At 49.6% G+C, this 11397-nt stretch overlaps 1 protein-coding gene across 4 annotated transcripts in view; it reads left to right on the top strand.

Annotated features, from left to right (window-relative positions):
* Nucleotides 1-11397, top strand: part of LOC107271029 (serine/arginine repetitive matrix protein 2) — an 89739-nt gene that overhangs the window by 46578 nt on the left and 31764 nt on the right. For all 4 annotated transcript variants that reach the window (XM_025088270.1, XM_025088269.1, XM_015746596.2 and 1 more), the window contains 2 exons: nt 10320-10670; nt 10750-11065. In XM_025088270.1, the coding sequence (XP_024944038.1) occupies nt 10320-10670; nt 10750-11065 (667 nt within the window). The remainder of the gene's footprint in view (nt 1-10319; nt 10671-10749; nt 11066-11397) is intronic.

Below are 11397 nucleotides of genomic sequence, written 5' to 3'. Positions count from 1 at the left end.
CTGGGCGATCGCCGTCTTGGACTTCTGATGCTCGGCTCGTTCTTCCGGTCGACTCCTCGACTCCTGGTGGCGGCTGCTGAACTTATTCACCCGGGACACGAAAATTCCACGAAGGGAACGAAGGGTCGTAACAGTCTCCTCGTGTTTCACGAGTCGATTTACGACGCAGTTGAATTTCCGATGGAATATCTAGGGTGTCGAATGGCCAATGACGGGGAGCCAGGTTGGCCATTGTGTTTGGCCAGACACGCGCGCCAGTGCCTGTACGTACGTGTGGGGTCCGCCTACTATCGAGCATTCGGAGTAACCCAACTGGTTTATCCGTCCTGTCGAATATCTACAATAGCCATTTCTCGATCGTGATGTTGCCTAAGAGATTTCGGGAGTCATTTTTCTTTTTCAAGCCTACTCCGTCCTTGGTTGACGCTTTGGCGCTTACCTCTGGCTTCGAATCCACGATTATTCTTTGTACGAAACTATACGGGACATTCCGCGGGACGGCGGCGTGGGTCTCGTGTCTTTTTATTTATGTAATTATGTCGGTTAGTTAGCTAGCTGCCCGTCCAGTGTAGTCGGGAGCCACGAGCTTGAGAACTATCGCACATATTTTAATACCATATCTCTTCGGGCCATTACGGTAGTTATCCCTACTAAGGACTCACGGCCGTCCAACCACGAATGGCAATTATAAACGATTCGCGGAAAGTCCATAGAGCTTGCTGAGTTACGGGAAAGCACTCCCCTCTTGCTGAAGACAGTCGGCACGTATAACTATATATACATTGAACCTATCTACCTACCCGTTGCAATTTAAGCGTAGGTATCCTTTAAGTACAGAGAGAAGTGGAGACAATCGTAATGGCTCGTTTCCTTTGCGCCTTGGCAGTGAACTTCAGGCGGTTAGGAGAATCCAGAATGGTTTTAGCGTAATTATCCGGGAGTTAGCTGCCGATGAAAAAAGTTGGAATCTTAGGGAATTAATTGAAATCAGCATGGCCGGTCCTTTGTAGTTCCTACTTCGGGCCAGCGGGGAAGGAGGGAGATTATTTCTTCCTGGAAAGGATCCGTGGGATAATTACTCCGAACAGGGTCTTCGTTCACTCGCGTAGAAGATCGATCGTTTCCTGTCGAGCGAAGTCCTTCGATATTTACCCGCGAAATGGAATTTACAATTATTCGTCTATTACTTTACATCGCTCAAATCGATCGGTTAGACTTTTCAGGCGAATCGGTATGACGCTAATGATATTTTATTTAGAAATAAAGTATTTGAACTTTCACTGCATCTTCCGTCGGCTCGTTATTCGATCCTAGGACGGAATCTTATTCCTTCCAGTATCGCGGGGACCGGTTTCGGTCTGAGCTAGCTTGGTCTCGGCATCCTTGCGCATTACCAGGAATCCAGCAGACTGAATTGCAGAAAAAAAAGGAATGTATTAGACCTAGGAAAACCGGCGCTTCGAGGAAGATCAAGGTGCACTACCTCGTCCTCGGCGACGTCGTTCGTCCAGGGAGCGAAGTGTGACGGTGCGACGTCGGTTCACGAAGAATGGATGAAACGTGGATGAAAGGGGGTCGTCGGAACGCCGCGACATTCCGCGGAACGACATCTGTTCCTGCAGGGCCGTTCCGCGTTCCGCGGGGCCAGGCGTTTCCTTCGGTAATTGCAATCAATACCGTACGGCGCGGTTCCTTGCGACTCGGCCCGAATCGAACGAGGCGGAATTTCTTTAGCGATTTCGCAAGAGACGTTAACTGTAACGCTGTGGAAAGAAAAAAGTCGTACAGTATTTTCAGCCGGAAGGGATCCAATGCCAATTGGGAAGATTGACGAATCGGCCGATTCTTCGTTATTGTGCATTCTTTTTTCACGTAAAAAGGAGATCGTAATTAGATCGATGATTATTCAGTATCCAGTCTATGGACTCTTCTCGAAAAATATTTTTTTTTTTTCCTTTTACCTAGCAAACTTTCTTCCCTACGGTCTTCGTGATCCAGCAATCGGCCGATTCGATGTTCCACCACTGCAGGGAGTCTTGCCAAAGTAAAGTCGGTCTAATCGCGGGTCCATCCGACTGTATCTCGCGATCCTTTATTAAGTCCCTATTGCCCCAATTCGTAATGGCATGCCGGGCGAGTAACGTGTCACACCCCAGTAACGCCGTATGGGACGGAGCCGCAGTTGTTTTTCTTCGATTTTACGTCGCTTCGCAGTTCTTTTCATTTGTATTATTCCTGTACAAAAGTAGTCAAAACGGTCGGTACCAAAAGTCTTGCACGATACGAAAAATCGAAGAAACCGAATCGTCCGCCTCTTCGAATACTGTTATCTATTCCGGCACTAACTATCGTTACGGTGTCGTAAGTCACACTGGTATAACGTGGCATCCTGTCAAAAGGTAACCATAACCATGCGCACGGTAAAACAAATTTTTATCGCAACCCTATCTCGTACGCTTACTCCATATGCTTCCCATATATATATATATATGAAGTGAGCACGAAAAGTAACGAGAGAATTTATCTCGGCAACTAAGTCCTGCGCTACGTATACTATATACGTTATATCCACCTAGGTGGCTCGTTGTGATTCTTAAAAGCCATCCCAGTGGCTCGCGACTCCCGCAGAGATAAATCGTCGTTCATTCGCGCGAGCAACAATACCTCCACGTACCCGGCGAGGATCTCCTCCGAGGATTCAAGATGTATCTGATCTTCGGTCGTGAGTTATTAGTATAAGGTAAAGAAAAGGTAGGGGCCAAGAGTATAAGAGCGCATACGAGATCCAAGATACGAGGTGTTTTCTTTGCCATCCCGAAGACCTTGGCTGGAGTCTAGCGACGGACTTCATCCTGATCGATTCCGCATACAGGTTAGACGCTCTCCCAAATAGTACGGGAGGGTTTCCATGTAGTCCCCTGGATTTTTGAAAATGGCACGTGCCTCTTGGGACGATCGAGAGGTGTCAGCCGCATACGGTGAGCGCGACATCCTCGCGGTACTTGGAAGACCGCTTCTTGTCCCCTGGCAGCCTTACAAGGCCCCGAAGACCTCAGCAGATCAAGGAGAGACGCGCATTCCGCGCCTTCCACGGTCTGCAACCGCTTTTTGGAATCGCGTCTTAACCCCCTAACCCACTTGACCGCGTGCCTGGCGTTTCGGTAACTCTTGGACGATCTTTCAACGTCGCGACGTCTGCCAGTGATAATGTTTTTTTCTCGTTCCTCTCAGAGCGACATCGCTAACGGGGACCCTCCGACCTCTGGACCTCGTACCGATAAGACGGTCGAATCAGTAACGTGAACTTTGGACCGTTTCGTAAAAGTCGACCGAGAGGAAGTCTGAGAAAAGTCTGTCCCGTCAGTGTCGGTTACAGCCCGACGTGGAGCAGGTGCAGGTCTGGTTATTCTTAGGCAAGTCGACACCAGGGTGTATCCCGGTAGCATGGCCGATGACATCTGGCCACCGGTCGGGAATGTCGAGCAATAACCGGTCGTCGATATTATAAAATAAATGGTAGCCTAGGTGAAATTCCACGTCGCTCGTGGCAGCTGTGCTCGTAAATCAGTTAACGAATTTGCTGATGGAGAAATCGGATGATCACTTCTGTTTCTGGTATATATGTATACACGCCGATGCACGCTCGTCTATCCATATGCGCCTGTGCGGTACCAGCGTGGAATTACCGAAATAGCCGGGAGACGGTTGGGGTCCTGATGGCCCTCCAAGTCCCATGCAAATGAATCAATTAGTCCCTGAGACGGGGGCCTTAAAAAGAGGGCCTCGAGAATATCACCGGAGTGCACGGCTAGTGCGTCTGTATACATAGAGGGTCGAGAATACTCCTTCAGGGTTTCTTCACGAGGTCTCAGATAGCGCTGGCATTTTGATTGGCAGTCTGCTGCTCCCGAGTATCTCGCAAAACGTATAAGGAAGCGCTGCTCCTGGCGAGCCTTTATCTATCGGGTTACAGTCCACTTCTCTTATCCAGAATCCTGCTTGCGCTAGACGCTTTCGAAAGTCTCGGCTGTCATGGAATAACAAGGCATTCGTATTCTGCTCCTCGTGGACCGTTCCGGTTACGTTAACCCAGTTCCGGATTGGTAGCGAGGCGTACGAAAAGCGACCTTGTCGCTATATACGTATGGACGTATATACGTCCATGGAGTCAACGTAGAAAAAGCATTGAGGTATTTCTACATTTCACAAATTCCCTATCTCGTCACGGGTATGACGCCAGTGATCCGTAGACGCTATCGGATCGAGTCCTCGGGTCTTATCTACGTGACGCATAATCGCGAAAATGTAAATAAAATTTATACGATAGTCGATTAAAAATAAATAGAGTCACGTGGATATAGGTTGAATTTTAATTTTATCATATCCAACCGTTATCACGAATATTTACGTCATTTATCAATTATTTGTCATCCGCCTGATTAATTCTGACGTAGGTACCGGTAGTTCGAAGTTACGTCGGTAGGTATTCGAGGACCCTACTCGTCACTGTCCGACAGCAGTTAACAGTATCTGCCCCCTCCCTCCCGCCGTACATTGTACAAGAAAGCCAGACGGGAGGTTCCCGCGTGACACGTGATGTGTGCACGACTTTATTCGTGCGTGCACGTGTCGCTGTACGATGGCATGTTTTCAAAGCAGCTTTTCATGACAGCCGATGACAGCCTATGTACCTAACGGTACGGTCCGGTACTTATGCTCGGTAGATTCACACCAGTCTAAGTAAGAAGACATTTGACTCCTCTTCCCTGTCTTCCTCCTTCTCACGCTCTCCCGTATTCTCCTCTTTCTACGCCGGGCCCCGTCGTATCGGCGGAGGTTGCCGCTTCTCATCGGGGTAAATCGCGCGCGACGGTGTAAAGGACCGTCCGCATCTCGCGATAAGGATCGACGTGCCCATATCGGCGATCCGATGGTTTTCACGGTGCGCGTGTCGTAAGAGGGATCGACCGAGTCAGTATGTATATCTATATACCAGGGTTAATGATCCTGGCTACTTAAGAGAAGGAAGCAACGTTGATCAGGATGGTCCGATTCGGAGCAGAGATCATCGGTAGGGTCCAGGGTGTCACCTTGGGACCGGGTACGTCCCTGAGGACGGCACCCACGCTTCGCGGACTCCACGCCAATGGGAGAGCCAAGTCGAGTGGAGCCGAGTTGGCCGCTCGTGTTCCCGAGGAAGGACCGGTTCTACCTTTCTGCCCGGAGTCCCTGCTTTGCCTCCGCGCTGGCTCCTTCCATCTTGGAGCCCTCGCAGCCTCCTCTTTCTTTCCTCTTCCTCCCTTGCCGACCACTCTGTCCGTCGCCATATACACGTATGCCGCATGCACGGCCGACCCGGCTCTCCTCTGGCCGCGTCCCGACAAGGAAGCCAGCCTAACCTAACATCGAGGTGGACTCACTTAGCCCGGCAAGGATTCGCATCCGTAGGTGTGGAGTATGGCGTCAGGACCCATCCAGCCTCTCGGGTACTCGCTCGCTTCTGAACTCAGCCGAAGCGACACGCCGAACTCGAGCTTCCTTCTAGAACGTCTGGACGGTCGACTTGGATTATTCTCTGATTAGTATTTGAGTTTGATCATTTTTTCATTCGCGTCATCCTTCGGTACAGCCTCTTCCTGGAGTCGATTCGCCTCGACAAGGCTCGTCTGGTCTTCCCTATCTTTCTGGGTGGCTCGTATCTCCCTTTCAAACTGCCGGAAGCAAAGGAAGCTGCAATATGAACCCTTACCAAGGTTTCGTTGCACTGGGATATACCTGTGTAGAGTATAAGTACCATTTAACGCCTGTGTCAGATAACCGTTCTGTGATCCGTACACGGCCCGATAAGGGCCCGTAGCACGCTTCGATAGGGCCGCCTTTACAATGCGCGACGATTAATAAATCCCCATTGGTCGTGCCGTAAATTCTCGACGGCCGGCTCCTTCGCGGCTCGACGTCACTGCAATAATAATATTATTCCAGGCACGACGCGATGCGGCAGAGTTAACGCCTAGTTCTCTGCGCGGTTAGCTAACTTGTCGGTAACTCAAACACCGGAAGACGGACTCATGGAAATTCTGCGAATCAATCAATTCAATACGGTTTCCCATCTAACGTGTGGATTGGTACACGCTGTTCAGGTTCGTACCATGGTCGGTTACGTTACTTGCTGACATTTCGTGTACTTCGGATTCATGTTTTTATCTGTCGTTAGAACCGTACTGGTACCTTGTTTAATGATAGCTGAAATTTCGTTTTTTTTTTTTTTTTTTATTATTGAACTTTTAGGAGCATAGATCATTCTTCCGCGTGGGATACCATTGCGGTGCTTCTGTTCTTGCAAAAGGGACTTGGCTTCGTGGGTTTATGCATGTACGTATGCGGTTTATGCGCGTACGGAAAGGTCAGGAATCAATTTAAATACATGAGATTGCGATAAGTTAGCACAGTGCGTCAATCAATTTAACACAATGGAGCATTGTGGGTAGTCACGTGCTCGGTATAAGATCGTACAGACGGATACGTGTGATCGCTTTGAATTTAGGGAGAATCAGTCGGGACTGGTTGGTTGCCAAATGCGGAGTAGCCGTTGTACGAGAGACTCGGAGAGCGAAGGAAGTCTCGTTAAATACGGAAAGGCCGTAGATGCGTGTCCCGAGTAAAAGGGACACGCTTCACGGTTCGTCCTGGTTTTTGGGTGTGAACGGGCTTTAGCGAGGGCGTCTCTTGAGGCGTTTTCAAAGAATTATACGTGAGTCTGAAAGCGTGTCGTCGGAAAATTATTACTTAAAAATTGTAAAGCCTGAATTTTCCCGACAAAGAAAATTTTCACTGGCACGCAACATCGAAGTCTATTTTACGTTGGGCATCGAGAAAGACTTTCGACGACTCCCCGAGCAAGATTTCGCGAACCGGTAGTAAAGAATGCACGGTCGAGTCGCGTTGTGGGTGATTCTGGGTGTTTCACATGGAAGGCGGCTTTAATCGGACGCTGTAAATCAGGCTTAACGCTTCGTGCATAACCGGTAAACGGGCCGGAGTTATGGTTTCGTGAGGCAACGGCTCCTTCCTGTTTTGCGCCAAAGCGAAGAAAATTACGGGACGTTTCCCCTCTGCCTGCCCGCCAGTGCTTTTACTTTGCCGTTCTGTTCTCCTTGGTTCCTCGCTTATCTCGCTCCTTTCGCTCGGTCCGAATTCCTCGTTTCTTTTATCGCTCGCCACAAAACCCCTTGGCCAATAGTCCATATTTGAATATACGTCGTGCGCTAATAATAAAGGTCCGCGTAAGCGCACTTTAGACGAAATTGCACACTTCTTGCAAGTCACCTGCCATTTAGTCTTTATTTCCAGGTTAACGATCTTACGCGTCCATTCTTTCGATTCGTCGTTATATATGTACGTACCGTCGTGGATACGGAAACCAGCGAGACACTCCGTGAGTTATCCAATTCGATATCACTTCTCACCATCTACGCGTAGAGTGCCAATGGTGCTAATAGGATGAAGTATAAAGAAGGAATTCGCAGGAGAAATATATTTTCATCAAGCGTAGCAACAAGGGACGGTACAGCTACCGTTCGTGTTCATGTGGGGGGGCCGGGCCCCTCTGCGTGATTGGTAGAGTCATATTTGAGTGCAGAGGCCGGGGGCCCACGCACCAACGACGCACGGCACTGCCGCCAACGCGGCGTACGAGTTCCTCGCTATACGGGATCATAATTCTGACCCGGCTAAAAAATTAAGCCGCCTGATCTCCATACACGACCCACGAGGCTCCGTCGTTGCTTCTGAAACCCGCCCTCTTTGCACCTTCGGTCTAGGCTTCGTGTCTTTCCCCACTGTCGTTCGCTATTTCCACTTTCTCTATCGGCGTCACCCTTGCTTCTGGTATTGCATTTTTCTTATCTACCCTCTCTCTTCGAACAGACGGCTCTCGCATTCATGTTCCTTTTTTTTCTCCGTCTCGATTAAATTCTCGCGTTCGAAATGTAATCGAGTGGGCCTAAACGAGTCAACGAACTCTACGCCGCTTCTTAATTACACGATGTAATCTCTACAGCCGGAGATTCGCTACCCGTGAAATACGCTCCTGTCTTTATTAGATAATACCAAGCTCCGGTTTTTCAAGTTCCCCAGGTAGTCATCCGTGTAGCTAGAGCCTCGGGCCACGCGGCAGATGACGTTTCGATGTATTCTCAAAAATGGCACCCGGTTACGCGACATTTGTATCGTCGCCCAAAAGAAAGGCAGAAAGTTTGGATAACAAGAAATCCGATGCAGACGAAGTAACGTTATGTCCCATAAGAATTTCATTCGCTCGATAAACAATGGCATTTACCGCTCGGTAGGAAATAATTTCGCATTAATTTATTCCGGCGAAACTCAATTCTACGTCTACGGCAATTAAGAGCGTGATTTAAAGGCCACGCGAATGGCGCATTTACTGCCCGGTCATCTATCCGAGTTATGCGTGTAAGTCGGTAAATTAAGAAGAGGAAGGAAGAAGGACTGACTTCGCAGCGCGCGCGCGAGAGAGAGAGAGAGAGAGAGTGTAGGGACTGAGAGGGCACCCGATGGAGAGCGAGGAAGAAAAAAAAAGGATATATAAAGACAAGAAAACGAAGATACGAGAGAAGAATAAAGGAAGAGGTACACGATGAAAAGCCACGTTTGTTATACCTTCGGGCGGTGACTTACACCAAGCACGTTCATTGCGCTGTACAGAGAGGGACTGTAAAAACGTCACCTTACCGCAAGAACGCACCGTACCATCATACAGCGACGTCTCCTCGGGATTTAACGCCCGCGCGATAAATTATTTCGGGCTGTCGTGCACTTCGGCCATGGTGGGACAAAATCTTAATTTTTTTCTTTTTTCAACACTAGAAAGCGATCCTCTGATTTCGTATGGGCTACGGATAGGAGGACCGTGTCTAGTGTACCGGTAGTGTTAACGGCGGTAGCCTCACTGAGAATAATAACAATAATAGCGGGTAACATAACGACGAAGACGGCTCTCTTCCAGCGAGTAATATACGACCGTACTTCACGGTGAATTCTTACGAAAGCGACGACGCCTTACCCAGATCGACACGCGACACATCACGGCCTTTGGATTCCATAGTGATAACCATTAACTGCAGTCGTCTTACGTACCTGCCCGGTCCACATAGCTACGAGCGGGTCTTCTTCTACGAGACCGAGCAGTACGTGGTACAGGAAGATGTTCCAGGTTACCTTTTCCTGGTATCTCCGCGTGATAACTCAGATTCCTGATCCTCTTCAAGCCTCCAACTTCTTCCCTGACACTTCTGGCATCGCCGGCACTTAGCTCACAGCCTCCGTTGTCCGGTAAAGGACGTGTTTCAAGTACGCGGAACGTACCTTGAGGAACTCTTGAGCCTAAAGCTATTATGACTACCCGGTGACCCCGGTGACCCCGGGTCGCCTATTGATAGCGGGATGGCTTCGCTCTTGAAGGCTTCGAGTGCGTTTCCTTGTCCTCTTAAAATTCCACGCGGTTCCAGGACCGACGAGGAGTGGAAGTTCCACTCCAGAAGACGCTCGCGTCTCGACGCCGAAGAGGAGCCGTGAAGACGCTTGAGAATACCCAAGAGACACGACGAGGAAGAGCTACGTCGAAGGAAAGGTGCACGCTGGAGACTGGAAATTTTTTGGGTCGAGGACCCGTCCGTCTTGTTCCTCTCGTTCCGACGATAATAATAAAATAAACCGGCCTCGGATAATTCGTGCGGATTCGTACGAATAATTCTCCGGGCGAAACGGGCCCCGCTCACGCACGCCACGCACTTGCGTACGCCTGCGTTTTTATGTAATACTTATACGTATGCTATACGTACAGCTGTATATGCTTACTCGCCCATGGTATATATGTTGTATGTATACGTATGGGTACACGGGTAAGCCCTGCCCAAGAAAGGTTTGCCGTATTATACACGTCGGCCTGCAGATCCCAGAGATTAGGGGTCATCCACCCGCCGAACCGGGGATCTCTGGATCCCGTCCGAAAGGCTTGCAGCCTCGAGCCAGGTGACTCGATGGATTTACACTGGTTGTAAATGCGCGTGATCTGCTTGGCTGCGCGATACGCAGCCTTGCTGCGTCGCTCTCCGGATAGTTCACGATGAGAATGGATCGACCATTTGGAATTACGTCGAATGTACTTTACATCCTGCGATTGAGGTCTACTGTGGTTCGGCACCGAATCAAGGATCAAAAACTGCCTTGATATCTTAAGGGGGTTGCGCCAGTGACGATGCGAACGATGACTGATCCTTTCTTGTTTATGTTTTATTCAGGTGCATCCCGGATGGCGGGGACGTCGGTTACACGATGACGGAACTGCAGCCGTCACCGCCAGGATATCGCGGTCAGGATGAGGCTCCCGGGCCCCCTTCCTGTTCTTCGGCCTCCTTCAAATACAGCACACACGCCGGACATCCTGAATCTGGCTCGTACAAGGGCACGGCCTACCTTCGTGATCATTACGGCAAGGACTCTTATGGGAAGCCTTCCTCAAGGTCGCCCTCGGATTATTACCACGATACGAATGACATCGGCAGACGCGACGTTGAACTCAACGGGAAGAAAGTGTCTGGATACATGGACGGATATAAGAAGAATGCGCCTGGATATAAGAATGACAGCGGGTATATATAGTTGTGGATGCTATATGTATATATACTCGAGGTTGAATGTTCCTTGGTATTATTCTTATTGTAATTACAGGTACAGCGAGAGTCTTGGCTTTGATAGCTTCAGTCTTCCTCTTAATGAGAGGGACGAGTCGTCCCCCCCGCCAACCCCACCAGTCAGGGATGCATCCAGTCTCAAAGGCGTTTGCTACGGCCCTGGACACGAGAAGTATCCTTCCTGGCCAAGCGCTCCCGAAAGACATCCCGACGAGGAGCTCCACTCTTCCTCTGGACACAGCGGATCTCACAGATCGAAGTCCTGGACCGACCATACAAATTATCCTAAAGAGAAACCGGCCCAGTACACCAGACCCCACATGAAACGACCCAATCCGGCGTTCACGCAGCAGGTAATCCCGAAGAAGGGAACTGAGATTTAAGCAAGATGGTACCGGGAGTGATAGTGATAATGATGATAATAATAAAAGGTAGTGTATATAGGAGGTGAAAGGCTGAGCTCAGCGTGATGATCGCAATTGTCGCTCGGCGCGATTGTTCAGGATCCGCAGCTTTCTCACCCACGCGAACTCGAGGAGCGAAGGTCGAGGTCGACGAGGAATCGACTCGATCGTAAATCTTGACCAGTTTGAAGCACGAAAACATCGGTCGGTAATACCGAACCGATCGTAGGTCCCGTTTCCATGGGTTCATTATTGCAATGACGAATCCGCGGGTTATAGTA

This window comes from Cephus cinctus, unplaced genomic scaffold, assembly GCF_000341935.2.
Source record: "Cephus cinctus unplaced genomic scaffold, Ccin1 Ccin1_scaffold0867, whole genome shotgun sequence".
Classification (NCBI taxonomy): Eukaryota; Metazoa; Arthropoda; class Insecta; order Hymenoptera; family Cephidae; genus Cephus; species Cephus cinctus.
This window is presented reverse-complemented; position numbering and strand designations above follow the sequence as displayed.